At 35.0% G+C, this 21,759-nt stretch overlaps 2 protein-coding genes across 2 annotated transcripts in view; one reads left to right on the forward strand and one right to left on the reverse strand.

Annotated features, from left to right (window-relative positions):
- The window catches only part of LOC129750849 (trithorax group protein osa-like), a 340,339-nt gene extending 324,457 nt beyond the window's left edge, over window positions 1-15,882 (reverse strand). Inside the window, exon 1 of the mRNA XM_055745953.1 lies at window positions 15,186-15,882. The gene's annotated coding sequence lies outside the window, so the exon portion shown is untranslated. The remainder of the gene's footprint in view (window positions 1-15,185) is intronic.
- A 2,745-nt stretch (window positions 15,883-18,627) lies between these two features.
- On the forward strand, window positions 18,628-19,173 carry LOC129753100 (uncharacterized protein K02A2.6-like). The gene has a single exon (XM_055748902.1). It carries the CDS (start codon window positions 18,628-18,630, stop codon window positions 19,171-19,173), a length of 546 nt encoding a protein of 181 aa, XP_055604877.1.
- Window positions 19,174-21,759: the final 2,586 nt, after the last annotated feature.

Raw genomic sequence — 21,759 nt, forward strand, 5'->3', positions numbered from 1 at the left:
ATATGTCCCAGAATCCCTTTCAAACTTGAGATTCAGTGCAACCCCTTCCTGTTGTCCGATTCCGCTCAAATTTGGCATATGGCCTCCTGATGATTCCCTTAAACTATCAAAGTCTTTTTTTGCAAGTATTTTGATTTCAAAGTAGGTATATATTAAGACAAATTTGATAAATTAAATAAAAAATATCCTAAGTTGTGATTTTTATTATGGATTAACCTTCCTAGGCCGTTCGCAAAATTTTGAACAAATTGTATTTCGCTTGTTTTGACTAGTAAATTGATTTCGTTCCACTGGTCACATATCTTGACCGATATTTATGACTTTAGATTCATTGTTTAGGTAATTTATTCAAGATTTTAAATATATAAAATTTAAATCGATTTGACTAAGCAGATGACCTATAGAATGCTTTGAACTGAAAAACTCCGAAAAAAGACATCATTTTAAAATTCTTATATCTGCAGTATATGTTGGTGTATCAATTTTTTTTATATGTTTTGAAATAGTGAAAAATAATTTTTTTCAAAAATATATAAAAATTTTAGGGTCCCATGGAAGTTTTGGCCGTAATCTTGGAATTACCGGAAAAAAAATTCTCACTTTTCAAAAGAGGTAACATTTTTTCTTTCTCATTGCTAATTGAACCGATTTCCAAAATTCAAATTTTAGTTTTATTTTGATAACATGATTATCATTTTCACTGAATACACATAGTACCTCAAATATTACTGTTATTCGTAATACGAGAATGAAAACAAGAAAAAAATCGTGATTTTCGGACCCGCCTGTTATGATGCGCACATTTCTCATTTTGTTATCGTGATTTCTTAAAACTTTTCATAAAACCTGCCCACTTTTTATATACCCAATGATAGATTTTAATCTCTACAATCGATTGATATACTTTTTATGTGGTTTTTCAAAAAATTGTAGCAACGTTTTCCGAATTTACTAAAAGATATTCTATTTCTCCCAGATTTTCAAACGTCTGTAGCAAGCTAGCACAACCCCCCGGAAGAACTCAGATCGAACAAAATAGATTGCTCTCCCGGTCGTGCTCTCGAAATCTGCCTTCCTATAGCAGACTGAAGAAATCGCCCGCATGATTACGTAGGGTGGTTTGTGCTGATACTTATGAAAATTTTTACTAAATTCATAGCTAAGTCATTGTCTTCATCATTTTGATTGTTTTTCAGCTTTTCAAAGTTACAGAGACCTAGTTCAGAATTTATTTTATCTTTATTGCATAGTATGGTTTCAAAACGACACTTAATTTAAATCATTTCGGAAGCGCGTGGATATTGTTATATTCAAAGCAACCACAACCAATATTACAACGATTTAATCTTTAAGTTTATAATACTATAAATATCGAGTTTAAATTTACATGTGAAATATTAGACAAAATATGCATAAAAGCAGTTTAAATCATAATTGGAACTCTTCGTGGTGTTATGAGAATTAAAAGATGCTTTTAATGAATTAGTAATTGCCATATCAATTTAAAAAAAAGTCGTGTTTTAAAAGGTTAAGACATTGTGTTCCAGAAAATTGTCATATTGCATAATATTTTGAACGACATCTTTTGTTTCAGAGATGTTATTTGAAATAGACATTTTTAATTTACATAAGTGTGATTTTTATTATTTTACTCATATTTTCTTCAAAAAGATTCAAAATTTTAACTTAATATCAGGATTCAGAACAAAAATTTGAAAAAAAAACTTCAAATAAATTATAAATAACTTATGATTCAAACTTCCCAAATAATTTTATGGATTCACTAGCAGACCCGGTAAACTTCGTCTTACCATGTTCAACTTGGCGTTCATTTTCCATTTTTTCCTAATTTTCTTTACATTTGCCTTCTTTCCCTTTACTCGAATCGTCCCGCTTAATTCTATCAAAATTAAACCTAAGAATTTCAACTCAACGGGTCATAATTTTTGTAACTTGTTTCATAAATAACTGTATGTTGATAATTTGTATGTTTCATTTGCTGAATTCCATTTAATAGATTTATTCCGTTTTGTTCGATTTCACATTAAGGTTTAAACCGAAATAAAAAGTTTCTAATTTTTTGGAATATATTGCTTATGAATCTTTTTTAAAATAGAATTTTGAATATCGGAACAATTTTTGGAGTATTTGCCGAATAATTTGCCTAACGCAGCGCTTTCAGCTCCCAATTAGCTTTGGATGGTGTATTTTTTAGAGCTGAAGAAATGAAACACATAAGAAAAGATTTTTTACTTATCATTTTCAAACAGCTTTTTATTCACCACCCTCATGCCTTGAAGCAGTTTTAATTAAAATCCATATTTTTACCAAAATCATTTCCAAAAAGTTTCGCCTGATACTTAAGTTGAAGACTTTATACATTTCAACGTAAAATGTTCCCAAACAGCACTTGTCATGGCATTAAATCTGACGATTTTGTATAGGTACTGCAAATTCCTTTTTTTTATTCAAGCAAAAAATGCAAATCAATTCCTTTGAACTTTAACCCAATCAACGAAACGATTGGTTTTGAAAAGAGGAAAACATATGTTTAGATGTATTCCCCCATTATTTTAAAGATTCTAATTGAAGCATTGGGATGTTCTGATTTTAAAATTTCCTGAACATTTTTGGTGGTGATCTGTGATTTCATTTAGGATTATGTAATATTTTTAAAATTTAATACGTTTAATTGAAAAGCAGATTTCTTAAAATGTAATAGATCGAAATGAAATAATCTGTTCAGGCTTCGATGGTTTCGTGAGTTCATTTAAAAAATGAAACACCGGGGCAAATGCAAACGAATATCACCACAGTTCAACTTTCATATTTTCTCAAAAAAAAATATTTTCAAAAAAAATATTTGTTATGTTGACAAAAAGAAATATCGAAGTATACATTCGTCCCATTTATTGGGGCAAGTGAAAACACATAGGTCTTTTTTAGATGCGTCAGTGAAAAGACTTTGAACTGAATTAAATACTTGTTCTTGTTTGTCTGTTTTATCAACTTTCATTGATATATCCTAAGTTTTTATCCGGAATAAATCAATGCTTGGTACTTCAATTCCGCTGAATGCTGTTCAACCAAAAGACCTTGATTTACAAAGACCTTTATAATAATTTTGAATATCCGTTTCAGATTCAACACTCGGAATATCCTTTCTGGCCATTTCGGAGATAAAATTCTTGAATTGTAGATGTTTCATTGCTAAATGGCGCATTTTTAATTATTCCACCTACAGGAATTTATATTACTTTTAACACTTTCAGTTCCTATTAAAAGTTCATCATAAAAATCTGCTGCCCCTGGAACACAAAAAAACTTGTCAACAAAAAAGTGAATCAAAAGTCTCTTCTATGTAGCCAAAATATATTAAACAAAAACATACTATACATGTTAAGTTCGTACTTGAATTGTGTGTAAACAAACAGTAAACGTGTAAACAGTTTTTTGATGAATGATAAAAAAAGGGTTGAGTTTATTTAATCCGACAGTTTTTCTGGCCCAACAATTTTTAGGTGAAGAAATAATGTGTACATTTTTTGTCAAAGTTGAAAGTTTGCACTTGCTCTAGTTTACTTTCTTAATTGAAAATTCTTCCGGAAAATGCATATCCTCACTTTTTGTTATTGAAAAGTAGATTATTTTATTGATAACTTCAACTTATGTTTGCAAAAAATCGAAAATTTTATTCGGCCTTTAAAAACTTCAATCCTATCTAATCTATTTCAAAGAACAGACTCTTGTTCAGTTAATGTGTCTAGCGTTCTAGGCGTATTGGATTATACGAAATTGAATGTAAAGCTTCCCAATTTCTTATTTTCAAACGTCCGCAAAGTGTCAAACATTATTTTATATTTATCTTTACCAAATTCATATTTTTTGGACAACAATTCACTACTTAAATTAACACGAATTAAAAATGATTTTAATATTTGAAATCGTTTATATGGTTTTGATTCGATCGATAAAATATCAATCCGTGTCACATCTAGGCGTCATTTATTACCATGTGCTGTGTACAAATAAGCAAGAATAAAAACACATCAAGGTTGCATATCGCCCCCACGTGCATAAGAAATATAGGTACTTGGTTGAGAAATAGGCGCCTAATTTTTAATTTTTTCCAGCGATCAATCAAACAGTATGCTTTGGTTACTATAATCTTGCAACGACGTTTGCTAGCGACGCCTCGCCCATGGAGACGAAAAACAACCCCTCGAAGAAATGAAAATCTCTAAAAATGGATGCCTGACTTTTCCATTTCAGATTTTCGCAAAACAAATATTATATGTTTTATTCGATCAGCAAAATGTCAACCTGAGTCACATCTAGGCATCATTCATAACCATGTGCTGTAGAAATGAGCTAGGAATCAAGAACAAAAAAATCACATCAAGGCTTCATATCGCCACCACTTGCATTGAAAATATGCTTGGTTGAGAAATACGCGCCAAAATATTCTCACTGATCAGTGTGCTATGCCATGGTTACTATCTTCTAACGACGTCTACTCACGACGCCTCGACCTTGGAGACGAAAAACAAACCGCCCAAAGAAAAAAAAATTAGAAAAAAATGGAAGCCATGACTTTTATTTCATTCAAAAAACTACAAATTTAATTATTACGCACAATTGATGCGACTTTTTGTTGTTTTTATTCGATATAAACCGATTCGCATGGCTACAGAATATTCTAAAAATAATTTCATTCGAATCGTTTGGGTCATTTCGGAGGAGTAGTACTACAAACACCGTTACAAGAGAATTTTATATAATAGATAATACTGTGCTTCGAATTGTGAGATATAAACCAGTTTTTCGTGTTTTATTATTTAAATTTTTGACTTTCCAAGTATGAATTTTGCAATTCAAATTAACATTTTTCTAAGAGTTCCGAATCGGAATTTATAATTGTTGAAACTTACGGTTTTCTTTGGTAGCAGCAAGCAGCAACTTCTGCTGCCACGAGCAGAACCAAAACAGTTTGTTTTGGTTCCGCATGTTTTGAGTCAATTCGCAATTGAAACAATAGCGGTGATGATTGAAGATGACAGCTGATGATGGTAAACACGGTATAAATGTTTACATCATCACACGGTCAAGCGAGACAACACAAATTGGGTTCGTGGTAACACAACAGTGTTGCCAGATATTCTGGGTAAGAATATCAAAGTACTCATTGAAAAATGAGTACTTTCCCGGTTAGGGAATATAAGATGTGGAAGTGACAATTAGCTATCGCTAATTAATATAGTTGTAATCTAGTGACCTCATAGACGAAACATGAATAAAGAAAACTCTATTCCACCACTGAAACCTGCGTTTTCAACAATAATGAATAAATTTATAATTGAAAACTAAGACAAAAGAATTGCTTATTCTCAATTCTTAATTCATAACTTAACAAAAATCAGAATGCGAATTCCAATTTAACATTTTCGAATTTAGTATCATACATATGTATGAAACTAACAATTTTTAGTACGATTTTTCAATCGTGAATTTATTCTTTTTTGAATCAGGGTTAAAAAAAGAATGGAAAATTGTTGACTTCTAATTCAAAATTAACCATTGGAAGCTTAGTATTGTGAACAATGAATTTTTGAAAGTGAATTAGAAGCTCATAATTTCGATTTAAGAGTTTTGAATTCAGAAAAAAATAATTGTGAACAAAGAAATATGAATCGTGAATATTGAATTATTTATTATAAAATTTTATTCATCATTCGGATTTGAAGTTCAGATTAAAAATCTGAAATATAAACAGCAAATCTTGTGTTAATACCAGGGTGGCCAGCGAGTTTCCATTTTCAAATTCCCGGTTTTTTCCCGGTTTTTCTAATGGAGATTTTATGGTATCCCTCGTTTCAAAATGCGCAAATAAATATGTCCATCAGATTTTTTGAACAAAACTCAAGATATGTTTATACAAGTTGAATGTAAAAGTGTGAGAGGACTTAATTATTTTTAGTTCAATCTTGAGACTCAAAGGTTATTCGAATTATGGTGATCATAATACACGAAATTTGTTACTTTCTGTTACTTTAATTTATCGGCCTTATCGGTGAAAAGTGATGTCCTTTTTAGTGGGGATATCTAAAGATTATGGAACTTTTATAGATAAATCGAAGGTAAGATGAAATGAAAGGTGGTGTATCTACCACTTCATAGTAGTTGGCCCGTGAGGAACAAAAATTTGATATGTGATGATAATGCTTCTAAATAAATTCTACCCGCTCATCTTCACTATCTTTCATTTCATCTAACCTTCATCCATCTATAAAATTTCCATAATCTTTAGATGATGAGATCCTACTTAAAAGGACATCACTTTTCACCGATTAGTTCGATAAATTAAAGTAACAAACATCAATTACGGTGATTAATCTCTTCATAAAATTGTTACTTTCTTTTCAGTCTTACATACCATCTTCGTTTTTTATAAGAAAAACTGATATATATATTTTTATTATTCGCATGGATAAATCATAGTTTTGATATGATGCCATATAATACTTTTAAAATTTCAAGTTGAAATTATGATTTTTTTTCTATTGAAATCTACCGACTGATATTCTGATATTTTTCTTCTAAAGCTCTTGAAACAGATTCAGATGAACCTTATCGTGATAAGCAATCTGATATTTTATTTCGGTTCTCATATTGAATACTGAACATGTTTTTATTTGGATACCTTTAACATTTTTATTAGAATGCGCTGAGTTCTAAATTATATGTCCTATCTCAAAAATGTTTATTTTATTCGATTTTTTATGTAATGTAAACAGGAATCACACAAAACTTGTTCTCTTGTTACATCTTCTTTCTTATGTAAGTTCACCAATTATCCGAACAAAATGGTGGCATCTTTTTTTCTGGCATTTTTCCCGCATGGGACAATTCCCAATTTTCAAAAGTTAAAATTGAGCTAAATATTAGAAGAAAATATTTTCGAAACCAAATAAAATAAGTTATCTAGGTCATGTCGTTTGTCAGAAATTTGATTTTGATTTTTGAATTTATGTTTTTGACAATTTTTTGTGTAAAACGCAAACAAAATATTTGATTTTTTTACAATATTTTTTCAATTTTGTATCAATCAAATGAAAATTTAAAGTATGATTATGATTATTTTTGATTTTTGAGGTACTGTAAACTAAATTGAAAACAACTGAAAATAAGTAAAGTCACGTAAAAATATTTCTCATTGTTCAATCTATTTAAAAACTACCTACCATTGATCATTGGATTTTTGTAACATTAGCTTTTCAGTAACAAAGTCGACTGAGGTAAAACTTCATGGCTGAATAACTGAATTCATATCTCTCGTTTAACGTTCTATTAAAATTAATTTTTTTTCATCAAATTAATCAGATATTTTAGTCGGACTCTTCAAAATAACTCCCCCAGTGTAAATTTGTTTGATAGATTTCTGCTAATTTTTCCAAGTTTCATTTCAGTATAACGTGTTTTTCAGAAAAAATGAGCTCATGATGTAGACTCGAACTTCATAAATTCTGGACTAGTGAATAATAATTGAAGTTATAAGATAGATGATAGCTTAAATCTTAGTTTTTGAGATGTGGATTCAATAGAAAACTGTCTGATTTCAACATATGAATTCACATAACAATTCAATTTTTTTCTTCATTCAGATTTTAAAGTTCTTTTTTTTTCAGATATTCGCAAAGAAAGTGCGGAATGGTAAAAATCTTAAATTTATTTACGCTATAAAACACACAGCGGTGAAACGTTTGTTTAATTCAAAAACATATTTATATTCACTGCAGTGCACAATATGCTTTAGCTAAGAAAAAAGCTAAGTTTGTGGTCGAGACATCTCGATTTTTCAAATATTCTCGATTTTTCCCGGCATTTTACTCAATAATATTAAATCCCGACATTTTCCTGCTCCTCCCAAATGGTTAACAATCCTGGAATAAACGACTATAGATTGTAAAGTTGCTGAGAAAAAGTTCAGTCATAATGAAATGAATGTATTTTAGGATTTAATAGGATTTAATAATCCATAAACAATTTTCCCGGTTTTCATTTGAAATTCCAGGTTTTCCCGGTCTCATTTTATATTCCCGGTTCACTGGCCACTCTGCATAGTGGTACTATTCTTATTTCGCTTACTGTAGTTCAAAATAAATTTTCATTCCATTGTAACACTTTATTGAAATGAGTAATTCAACACAGATTTCAGTGGTGGAATAGAGTTATCTTTATTCAGGTTTGTTCGTCAAGTCCTTAAACAACTACCCATTACATAAGCGATAGCTATTTGTCACATTCCACTTCGCATGTTTCCTAACCGATAAAGTACTCATTTCTCAAAGAGTACGTTGATACTTTTACCCATAATATGTGGCAACACTGTTGTGTTTCCACGAACTAAATTTGAGTAGTTTCGCTTAACCGTGTGATGATGTAAACATTTGTACCGCGTTTATCATCATCACCTGTCATCTGCAATCATTGATCCATTGTTCTCGTTTGGGAATTGGACACAAAGAATGGGGAAAACCTGGGGGAGGAAGACTGAAATTCGCTGTATCGTTTTCTGTATCGTTTTTTTACTGTTCGGCAAAAAGCCAACAATTGTTGAAAACATTTGTAATCGTAAACTTTAAATTATATAAAAAATTTGTTCGATCAATGGGAACTACCCTAAATCTAAATCTGTTATTTAAGCTATTTTTAGGACAACCAATAATCAAACAATTTTTATTTATCAGCTTCAAAAACTTCAACGAAATTTGAACAACTCAATACGCCTGATCTGCAGAATTCGCCACAGCAAAACAAAACCTAATTAAATCATTGATTCATGCAAAACAAGTGCTTTTCAGCATCATATTAAAATTCACTAAATATGAAAGTAAGATTTTGAACCTTCGCACTGGTCGGTAGATTGATGAGAGAAATTTGACGTTTGAAAGATTTTTTTCTTTTTTTATTCAGTCTTCCTCCCCCAGGGGAAAACCAAAACAAACCATTTTTTGGTTCTGCGAGATGAAGTAGCAGAATTCTTCTGCTGGAGGAACGGGTTTTGACGGATAAACATACTTCCTACAAACCACACGTGTTTCATTGACTCTGTATTCCTGACCGTTTGGTAGGAAGCTTTTTTTTCGGAATTCAGCAAAAATGTCTTCAAGCATCTCGGAATCGAACGACTTCTTAGATCGTGAAAACTGAGCACCTGGAAGTTTGCGGTGCCAACTCTTCTGGAAATCGAAAAGTTGTGGAATACGGTCGGAAGTGGAAGCCTTCGACGGTGCAAAGGATAGGAAGGCACGAGCCTCATCAACTTAACAACATCGGTTTCCAAATATCCGAGGAGTGGATTGGTTCCATGCTCCTGGAAGGACTTCATGACAATGACCCTGGAGAATTCCGGGCTCCCCGGGCTGGAGACGCAATCAAGATAAAGTTGCTGCAAGAGCTCAAAATCTCGACAGATGATGCGGAGCTTTCATCAGAAAAGCGATATGATGGCGATGGTCGAAGCAGCGGTAGCAGCAATCAGACGAAATCGGTTCCCCTAAAATTCTGAAGTGTCGAAAATGCAACAAGTACAGAAACTTGAGAAGGATTGTACGAGCATCAAATCGGACAACGTTTGATTTCTCTACGCATCAAGCTGTGAAAAACAACTGGATTTTCGACTCTGGCACGAGTGTCCATATGACGAAAACTCGGAAGTTGGCCACCGAGTGATTTTAGAGAAAGCGGACTGCAAGGTATTGAATCAAGCCGGCGAGATGGTTTACTCAACGGCGTCAAGATCACCAAGAAAACTGAAGTCAACTGTACGGTATGTCCGATTGGAAAACTGCGTCGTCATTCGTTCAACAACCCAGGTACAAAAGCAATGGAATCCTGGAGCTGGTCCATACTGACATCAGTCGGCGGGCCGATGAAGGTGAAGTCGTTGTTAGAAGCAGGGTTGAGACGTGGAGCTGTGACTGTGAAGCCTTTGGGTCCGTCATACTTAAGAGACTACAGTTAATACATTTCCGGATTTGGAAACGCTTATTCTTTTATCAAATATTCAGCTTCTAATTTCTACGTTTTCGCTCCTAAACTGTCAAGAGAGAGAACACAGCGTCCGGCATCACAGGTCAAATGATAACACACCTGAGCGAAACGGCAAAGCTAAGTGGACGAATTGAACGATTGTCGAGCGTGCAAGGTGCAGACTGTCAAAGGCTGGTATGGCAAAGCGTTTTTGGGCGGAAACCCTAGTCAGGTAATGAACCTGATCTCTCCAACGTACGAATTTTTGGAACCGTAGGTATGGTCCATGTTCCGAAGCAACCGCCAGCGGGGGGTCGGGAATACCGAATAGTCGGTTTCGACGAAGAAACAAAAGACTATCGGATGTACGACATGAAGGCCAAACGTCTATAAAGGGTGTCCACGATGAAATCGCCACACTTTAAAATTGCTCTAACTTTTAAACCGTTGGGTAGAATTTAATGAAAATTTTGGTGGATTTAGTTCATAGTGCATTGTATAAAATTTTGCATATTCATCACGAGAATAAGGATCTCTTGCATCGTTCCATCGCTAAAACGTTGGGAATCGAGAAATTTCACGGTGTCGCGAGTGATTAAGCGGTTCAAGGAACGATTGACCGCCGATCGGAAGCCCAGAAGTAAAGGAAAAAGTAATCCGTACAACACCCCAACATGCTGACGAAAGTTAAATGCTGTATCATGGACGACAAAACATATGTGAAGGCCGACTTCAAACAGATCCCCGGCCACCTGTTTTTCACGGCCAAGGATAAGTTCAGCGTTCCGGAGCATGTCCAGAGCACCCAGAAGATGTCCAAATTTGCGAATAAATTCCTGGTTTACCATCTGGTCAAGCCATCTGCACGTGCGGGAAGCGGAGTGCACCTTTCGTGACCCAGGACACGATGAACAGACAGGTGTACATAAAAAGTGCCTCCAGAAGCGGCCGCTTCCTCTCCTGAAGACCCACAACGTCCCAACAATCTTCTGCCACTACACCAAGGACGTGCTGAAGTGGTATGCGGACAGTAAGGTCAATTTCGCGTCGAAAATGTTCAACTCTCCCAACACTCCGGAGCTCCGCCCCATCGAGAAGTACTGGGCGATTACGAAGCAGCACCTTCTTAAACGACCTAAAGTAGTGAAGACAGTCGAGGAACTGAAGAAAATATGGGTTTACATGCAAAAAACGGTCGATTCACAGGTTGTGCAGAATCTTATGGCCGGGGTTAAGGCCAAGGTGCGGACATTTGCGTATGGACTGTAAATAAAATACGATTAAAATGGTAAAATGAAGTTTAATAATTATTTTTCAATCCTAGAAAGTTTGATGGTTTGATGGCAATCGGATGAAAACTCGAATTTTGTGATTCAATTTTGTGTGTGGCAATTTCATCGTGGGCACCCTTAATATAAAAAGCAATTCCAGTTTGTTTGTCCTCTATAGGCTCAACCGTCTTAAGACCTAGAGAGTTGAAACTTGGCATTGATGCTCATTAGGACCAGGAATGATGAAAAATGCTTTTAGATTTTCGGATGACCCTTTTTGAAGGAGATCGTCCATACAAGACAAATATTGTTTTTGCGATATTGGCGTTAATATACATCGGATTGTGATGAAGATTAACACTTGAGTGTTTTGAGGGACGAGCAATCAATTCCAGGTTTCAAATTTCGGATCAGGGGTCGCCCATATGAACTGTTTAATGATTTTTGCAATATTGACGTTGTTATACACACATACACTCAGAGGAAATCTTATTATAAATTTCATAAGATACATCTTATGAACCACTTTTTTGCGTCCAAACTAATTTTTCATAAGAGTCTTATGAAATTCTTTCAATTTTCATACGATGTTCTTAAGAAAAATAGAAGAAACGGCATTGTGGAAAAATGATGAACACATTCATTCATAGCATCAGTTTTTTTTCATCATCTAACAGTACGAAGCAATCGCCAGTTCATAGTTATTATAGTTTTCCTTCAATGTTAAATGTTATTGTTATCTCCGGAATGGTAAGTTCGATTTGATGTTTTTGGTGAACGTTGAATATATTAGTAAACTAAAATACATTATTTGTTTACTTTTCAGCAAGCCGATCGGCAAAAAACGAAAGGTCGAAGATTAAGATGCGGCAAAAAAAAAATTTTGATGGAGCCGTCTGTTGATGCGCTGCTGATGGTGACCATGAAGGATTTAATTTTAAACAAATTTGGCAAACAATAAAGTGAATGTTTTCAGCATGAAATATCGAGAATTTTTCTTATTAGAAAGTGATTTACTGTTTCCATAAGAATATCTTATGAAAAGCAACAACCTCTCATTGAAGTAGGCGTTCATCTTCAGAATTCATTCGCGTCATAAGACAACCTTATGAATTTCATTAATTTTTCTTATGGCGCCACTTCATAAGAGAATCTTATGACATACATAATAGTATTTTTCTGAGTGTACACATAGGAGTTTTGAGTGACGAGCAATCAATTCCAGGTATTAAATTCGGGTTCAAGTGTCGGCCAAAGGGGTCGTCCATACCAACAGTTTAATGTTTTTACAATATTGTCGTGTGATTACGCATAGGATTGAGATGAAAATCTGCAGATGGGTGTTATTAGATACCATCAAGTCACCATTCACCGCCCAGACACCATTTACCGCCCAAAATCACCCTTTTATGTGTATTTCGAAAAAGAGGTTTGTTTTTTCCCAAAAATAAGACTTTTGTTCTGTGTTGGCATCATTTTTCGACCATTTCACTGAAAAAAACATCACTTAATTATGCTAACGCTAGCCAGAAATAAAATATTTGGTTTTTCATTACCGGTCAAATTATCAAATTCGACGCCTATTAGCGAACTGAGCACTCATGTGCTTCTGATGCAAAAAGGGTTTCCTAAAAAGTACATATTTGATCTAAAATTGACTTGAAACGATAGTTTTATTTTCGTAGAATAGATTTGCATTGGAAAATTTTTGATTTTTTCAATAGTTGTTGTTTTTTGGAGCGTTTAGTGTTGGGCGATAATTGGTATGTAAACAAGTGTTTGTTCCTAATGACCGGTCACGCACAATTTCTTTGTTTTTAACGCATATATTGTGTCAAATGTGTAAATTCTAAGTAGCATTTAGTTTGATTAGGTTAGAAAAGGATGTTTTATCGCTGAAACTACTGTTGCTGTTTGCCGGGAATCATCATTTTGTCAGTCAACGCACTTTGTTAAATTTGTACAAAATTTACGGGAAAAATTTAACAAAATGTATTTTCTCAAGATCCAAAATATGGTTTTGACAGCTCCTTACATGAAAAATACTAAAAAGAACCTGTTCCGTGTTGTTACGATAGTTTTTCCCTAAGATAACAGTATCGGCAACAGAAAAAGTCGAGTGAGCGGTAATAGGGCCAGTTGAACTCCCCCAAGTTTAGTTAATTATTTTGAAAAGCAAACATTTTTAGCATTCCACTCATTTTGTTAATTGATAGTAGAGCAGTTTTGAGATGTATTGGAAAAGAAAGCGAATAAAAATCTGCCATCGTTTTTTTATTACACATGTTTGAAGTTGAAAAACCGCTTAACTGGGCGGTAGATGGTGACATGATGGTACTTTTTGCTCGTGAGATGAAGGTGGTGAAGAGCATCGTTATTGCACACAAGCCCTATTTAAAAATCAATCTAAACTACACTAAAATAAAATAAAAAGAGAATAAATTTTTCAGATGTAAAATAGAATGTTTAATAAATACGTTTATGCTAGTGATTGAGTTTGTTTACAATTCGCGCATATGCCCTTTTCAAAAATTGATGCCGAATTAACTAGTCAGGTTAAGGAAAACACGTATTAATAATTTATATCTACTATTTACTTAGATTAAACTGTCGGTGAAATCTGAATTTATGCGAAAAACTGAAAATATTGTATTAATTTCCATCGCGATTTTCTCTACTGCACGTTTTTAACATGGAACAATCTTGCTTGACACCACAGTATGGTTCTGGAAAAAAAAAGTTTTACTCCGATTGGACTGTTTAACAAGAACCAACGAGATGAAACATTCGTGGTTCATCAAGATTTTCAATGATCGAATATCATTCGAATATTACTCCTCTCAATCCTAAAAAGAAATCATGCATGATAACAACAAAATCAAAGTTCATTGCTCCAGACATCACCCCGCTCCATTACATTGCTCCAGACATTCAATATCTCAGAAAAAAGTCTTCAAACTAAAAATAAAATTTTGAATTAAGAGGATAGTTTTTTTTGAAACACTATTAAAAGTTAGATTTCTATAACCATGCTTCTTTCTAATAATTTTTTTTTTTTTTTGCGTTTAAATAGCTCGGGGAGCTGACGCTGGAAATGAAAATTAGAGATAGTTTGGAGAAGGAAATTTTAAAGTTTAGAGTAGGCAGCGTAGAATAGTAAGCGATCATGAGACGTTGGTTAGACCAACCCCTCCTGATACCAGTTGGAGGAAGGACAAGGGTGGGTTCGAGACTGGCCTCTACTTACTCCCCAAGCATCTCGCCTGCCGGCAACTTATGGGATTTGAACCCAAAAGTTTTTCTTGCCGATACCGGAAATCGAACCCAGTACGCCTGGGTTACCAGACTCGCGCCAGTCTATCCACTAGAACACATCGGCGCTATTTAGTTTTTTTTGAAACACTATTAAAAGTTAGATTTCTATAACCATGCTTCTTTTTAATAAATTGAGATTTTAATTAACCAAAACAAAAATATGTTCAGTAGCGGTTTGAAACATGACCAACTATGATCAATTATGCAAATTGTTGCTCAAAAACAATAAAAATATGTTCAGCAAATCGATAGTTACGATTAAACTACAATTAAAGCATTAGATGAAAATGTCTAGTAGTCCACAAATAACATTATGAACAATACTTTAAATTTTAAAGTATTGTACTTAATATTGTAATTTACTATTTTTGTGATTGACAATCAGTGAAAAATATTCTGTTTTACAACACACTATTTGTTTTCAGCATTCGTATCCCAATTAGATTGAGATTTTGAAATATCCCTTCTTCGATCCCTTCTGAAATTATCCTCATAATCATAACAAAATCTCTGAAACAAATAACATAAAAATATCAATAAAATTTCAAAGTTAACAATTGAACTTACCGATTTTCTTCTTTGTCAACACCCGCTGAACTCTGGAACAAACACCGTAGAAAACGAGATAGAGGACAAGTTACTTAGTACCGATTTCCGTATCCTGGATTATCCGCGGTTCAACTGTTTCCGGGAACTGGCATCCCAATTTGTAAGCAGATCAATATGTGTGATTTAAAAAACCAATCCCCCCCAGTTACATCAAATCATCAAAGTAACCATCCCAGGTGGACATTCCGGATTCACGGAACCCAGCCAGCGATCCCGTTTTGTGGGTTGGATTGCTGCTTCCTCCCGGTCGGTCGTCGGTTCTTCTCGAATCCGAAATAGCACAAACCGACGAAATAAAGAAGGGCAAAAAGAAAAACCTATCCCACGCACACACACTCACACAACAAAAGCCCGAGGCAGAGAAAGGCCAGCCACCATCCACGGTATTAATCTTGTTCGTTCGATTCCCAAGTCTCCGGAGTCTAGGTTCAGGAAACTCGACCGAAACCCCTAGAACGCACCACTTCCGGCGGTCACTGGTGCAATCTGCTATTGCTGGCCACCTCCGGCCGTCCGTCGCAGACACTTTGGAACAGTTTTTCACTAATTTTAACACCGAAATTTCCGGTTTCACGAAGCTAACGAGAAAATCGCAGTAGGCTAGGATGCGAATATGTTGCCCCTTTTGCTTTTGCACGGTTGCGCGTTCAGCAAACACGATCTTCCTCTTTATTTTTCGGCGATATTCGAATTTGGAGCGACATCAACACCGAAACACGCACACCGGGGCACCGTTTTCGGAGAACGGACCTCGCTGTCGCGCACACCAGCAAACGGAGACCGGCTCTCGCGTGTACGGATGGGCGGCTTTTGTGTGGCTGTGTGGGTGCAAGCGTTGGCATTTTCGAGAGACGGGAGCTGCTTTTCGAACAAACAAAGATGGCGCTCGGCGATTTCGCCCGGTCGCTGCCGGCGAAATCCGGTGACAGCGGCTTTGACAGCCCAGTGAGTGGTGCATGTTGTGTTTGAAAGGTGGGGTCGGGGAGAATAGGGTAAAGTGAACTTTATTGAAAATTTCATTAAAACTTTCCGTTGTTTTGATTATACTTTCTTTCCATAGGTGATCACTCACCGGTGAATTGATTCAGGTGGTCAAACCTGAATGAATATTGTAAAAATTAAAATCGAGCAGTCGCTTTAAAGAGACTCCATACCCATACCAAACATTTTGCGTTGTTTGGTTGAAATATCGTTTTGCAGGTTGATTAATTTCCTCTTAAAACCTGATTATATTTGTCTGAAATTTTCTAATTACTGATAACCTTATAATGATGTGCACAACTACTGAAATTTTCAATTCGAATAGTTAACTTAGAATTTCAAAATGAGGATTTAGAATTTTTAGTTCTATTTTTTGCATTTTTGAAAGTTTTGTTCAATTTTCTTTTCAATTTTAAATTTTTTTCATTTCCCCTTAAAGAAAATTAATTGAATTCCTCATATTTCAATACAGAACTTCGAATATATTATTCAGAACTAAGCATTCTTAAGTTTAGAAATCAGAACTCAGAACGTAAGTTTAATAATTCAAAATAGAAAAATCCGAGCTAATGAAGAGTTCAGAATGTGAAATTTTGATTTATGAATTAAAATGCAGAATCCAAAGGAAAATAATTGAAGATACGAACGTTATTTAAATTTCTTTTAAAATATTTAAATTTCAAATTAAAAAAAATCAAATTGCAGAGTTCATCTAATTTAAAATAAAGCAACAAACTCAGAATCCCGTGTTTGTAACTGATATTGTGTCGCCAGTCCAGCGCTGTAAAATCAGTTGAGCGACAATGGATTTTTCTCAGAGTAGGTAAGTTAAACCTAACGTCGGAAGTAGTGCGCTGGAATCGTACGGTGACCCGCCATCCAGCGCACTACTTCCGACGTTAGGTTTAACTTACCTACTCCGAGAAAAATCCATTGTCGCTCAACTGATTTTACAGTTTTTCCCTGTAACGACAATAATACATATTTCAGCAGACATGTTGATTTAGAATTCAAAATACAGAGCTAAGACGTCATTATTCAAATTTTTATACACATGATTAAATATATAATTTTCGGAATATAGAGATTTAACAATTGAGAAATTCGCAATCTGAATTAAATTTAAATTCAGAACTCAGAAGCTTGATTTGAAAATTCTTGTTTAAGGATTCATAAATAATATTATTGAACAATTTTGACACAAAATTCAAGATTAGGCATTTGAAGTTTTCCTATTTTATTTAGGAATTTCGCTTTAACCTTTTTCATTCATAATTCAGATTGCAGAGTTCAGGGTGAACATGTTGAGAAATGCATGAAAAAGTTATTTAGGTACGTACGTATAGGTTTATTTTAGTAAACAATACCAGCTTTTTGGTAAACATTGCCGAAGTTTTCTATATGTTCTTCTAAAACAACCGGTTGGTTTGTAAATATTACTAAATCTCCAGGAAAACTTGCGAAATATCTGATATTAAATTATGGATCGATCGTTAAAATTGAACCAAATTTTGGTAAAAAAAATTAATAACTCTCGGTAATATGGATTCCAAATCGATAAACTTTTTACAGATTTTATTTTCTGTAGATATTGCTGGTAATAATAACCGAAATATTTTCATAATTACAGTGAGTTCGGCAAAAAAAAGTTATCGAACAGATTAACAAACCCTGAATTTGAAGAATTCGGCTAAAAAAAATCAGAGTTCAAGGATTCCCATTCACTATGAATGATTGATGTTACAAAATCAATTGTTTTTGAATAATGAATTAAGAATTAGGTGGAATTAGAAAGTTCATTGTAGCCGTACTGGACATCTTTCAACTGTAAAACACACAACCATTTCGAGAAGCAATGTCGTAACGAAAGTCGCTGCGCACAGGACTCTCGGAGAAGAAGCAGGTTCGGGTGTTGAAATCGTCAGCACGGACAACGCTCCACGTGTCGAGCCACTTGAGAACGAATACAAAGAAAACTCTACGCCGGATAAGGTACCTACTACGCCTTTTACTCAGGTAACGAATCCAATGTGCTTACCTGCGTCGTCGGTGGTATCCCAACGTAGATGTTGGTTGATTCTGGCGCTGATGCCAACTTGATTAGTGAGGTGGCGTGGACGAAAATGGAAAAGGACAACGTTGCGGTGTACTCTTCAACGAAAGGAAGCAATCGGATGCTGCGGGCGTATGGAAGCAACAGTCCTTTGTCCATTTTGGGATCCTTCGTTGCGGACATATCAGCGGGTGTTAAGACCATTCAAGCTGAATTTCTCGTTGTTAAAGGAGGTCAACGGTGTCTTCTCGGGGACTTGACGGCAAAGCAACTTGGAGTGTTGCATGTTGGACTGCCCGTTAATCGTGTCGAGAATGCTGCGCGTCCATTCGGAATGATCAAAGGATTCAATGCTTATACATTCACATGGACCCCGAAACTGTTCCAGTATTTCAACCTATGCGCCGGATCCCTTTGCCGTTAGAGGAGGCTGTCGCCAAGAAAATCGATGAATTACTGAAGCGGGATATCATCGAGGTCAAAAAGGGTCCCACCAGCCGGGTATCTCCACTGGTTGTCGTAGGAAAAGCAAACGGCGAACCGCGATTGTGCGTTGATCTTCGGCGAGTGAACGAGGCCGTTCTCCGCGAGCATCACCCGACGCCTGTGGTTGAGGACTACATTGCGCGATTGGGAAGAAGATCTGTTTGGAGCAAGCTAGATATTCGTGAGGCGTTTCTGCAAATCGAACTAGCAGAAAATTCTCGGGACGTTATAACTTTTATGACTAACCGTGGACTATTTCGCTTTAAGCGATTGCCGTTCGGCTTGATAACGGCACCGGAGGTTTTCCAAAAAGCGATGGACGAGATGTTGGCAGACTGTAGCGGCACCTATTGGTACCTCGATGACATCATCGTCAAGGGAAAGGACGTCGAAGAACACGATAATCGTCTTGAGAAGGTACATTGATCTGCTGATTATTCATAAAGCTCTGTTTCTTGTTTTTTTTTATTCTTATATCAAATAAACTGAATTATTCGAACTTAACTCCTATCGTTATGAAATAAATAGAACTGGGTCTTAGTAAGTGTTTTGTTTTAAGGTTCTTTCTAGATTGAAGGATAGGAAATGGGAATGGGAAAAAATGCCAACTGCGCGTGGAAGAACTGTAGTTCTTGGGGTATCACACTCACACTCAGAAAAATACTATTATACATGCCATAAGATTCTCTCATGAAGTGGCGCCATAAGAAAAATCATTGAAATTCATAAGATTCTCTTATGACGCGAATGAATTCTGAAATGAACACTAACTTCAATGAGCGGTTTTTGCTTTTCATAAGAGGATCTTATGGAAACATGAAATGTCACGTATAATGATGAAAATTCAAGTTATTTGTTGTTTACTATTTATTTTTCGTCAAATTCGTTTGAAATAACATCATGAATGCACTATATGCTCACCATCAGCAGTAAATCGACACCCGGTTCCAATAAAGTTTTTTGCCGCATCCGGTTCTTTGCGCCTTGGCTTTGCGCTTTGTGCCGGTCAGTATGCTGAAAAGTAAACCAAAAATGTATTTTGAGTTCGCAAATATATTCAACGTTAGCAAAAATTGAAACTTAAACTAAAACTTACCATTTAAAATCACAAAATCACATTCAACTATGCACTTAGGAACACATATAATTTAACAAGAGTTCTTTGGCTTTTGGTGAAAAAAACTGAAGGAATTAATGAATATGTTCATTTTATTTTCACAATGCCGTATCTTCTATTTTTTCATAAGATGTTCCTATGAAACTTGATAGAATTTCATAAGACTCTTATGAAAACCAATTTTGCACTCTAAAAAGTGGTTCATAAGACGCATCTTATGAACATTATAATAAGAATTTGCCTGAGTGCAGAGGAAATCTTATTATAAATTTCATAAGATATACATCTTATGAACCACTTTTTTGCGTCCAAATTAATTTTTCATAAGAGTCTATTCTTTCAATTTTCATACGATGTTCTTATGACAAATAGAAGAAACGGCATTGTGAAAAAATGATGAACACATTCATTCATAGCATCAATTTTTTTTTCATCATCTAACAGTACGAAGCAATCGCCAGTTCATAGTTAATATAGTTTTCCTTCAAAGTTAAATGTTATTGTTATCTCCGGAATGGTAAGTTCGATTTGATGTTTTTGGTGTGAACGTTGAATATATTAGTAAACTAAAATACATTATTTGTTTACTTTTCAGCAAGCTGATCGGCAAAAAACGAAAGGTCGAAGATTGAGATGCGGCACAAACAAACTTTGATGGAGCCGTCTGTTGATGCGCTGCAGATGGTGACCATGAAGGATTTGATTTTAAACAAATTTGGCAAACAATAAAGTTAATGTTTTCAGCATGAAATATCGAGAATTTTTCTTATTAGAAAGTGATTTACTGTTTCCATAAGAATCTCTTATGAAAAGCAACAACCTCTCATTGAAGTAGGCGTTCATCTTCAGAATTCATTCGCGTCATAAGACAATCTTATGAATTTCATTAATTTTTCTTATGGCGCCACTTCATAAGAGAATCTTATGGCATACATAATAGTATTTTTCTGAGTGCATATCTCCAAACAGGGAATTAGCCTTTCGAGGCGAAAGTAGCAGCCCTAATGTCATTCCGCGAGCCTCAGAATGAAGCAGAGGTACGTAGCTTTCTCGGCTTAGCAAATTATCTGGACAGATTTATCCCACACCTTGCTACTATTGATGAACCGTTGCTCAAACTTTTGGTCAAGAGTACTAAATTCGAATGGAATACTAGAGAATCCGACTCTTTTCAGGAGCTATGAGCTGTTCTACCCCAATTCGACCATGAATATAAGCAACACGTCGTCATCAGCTTCGCATCCAAATCCTTGAAAGAAATCGAACGACGGTACTGTCAAACTGAAAAGGAGGTGTTAGCCGTCGTTTGGAGCGTGGAACGCTTCCAGTACTATCCACTTGGAAAATTGACATTATGACTTATACTGTATTTGTTTTCTCCACTCGTGGAGTGTTCCACCGTACCCGATAAAAACAAACACAAATCCTTGCCACACGCTAACTTTTGGCTACCCCTTAAAGGCGTAAAATTGACCCGTTATTGAGAAGCTCCATTATCTGTCAAATAAAGGGTCATTATAACGGATCAATATTACCCTTTATTCCGAACAAGTAGCGAACGCTTCAAAAAGGGTAACTTTGGAACTTGTCATTTGATATACGTTACTTTTTTCATCGAACTGTTTTTGCAGAAAGATTGTGGTAAGATTTTTTTTGTATTACAAATTCATATTTCTTGAATATTTTGCTTATTTTATTTTCATTCCAAGCATAACATGAGCACGCCGCAATGGAGGACCGGTCAAATTCAAATAAAAACAAAGAGGATTCAACCAGAATTGACGTGGTTAAGAAAGTTTTTGGTAAGTTTATTGATTTTTGTTTTTTATTTCAAATTTTGTCTTTAATCATCTCTCATCTTACTTTAGGGACATTACACACGATGGAGGAACAGC

Source organism: Uranotaenia lowii, chromosome 3 (genome assembly GCF_029784155.1).
Source record: "Uranotaenia lowii strain MFRU-FL chromosome 3, ASM2978415v1, whole genome shotgun sequence".
In the NCBI taxonomy this organism is placed as follows: Eukaryota; Metazoa; Arthropoda; class Insecta; order Diptera; family Culicidae; genus Uranotaenia; species Uranotaenia lowii.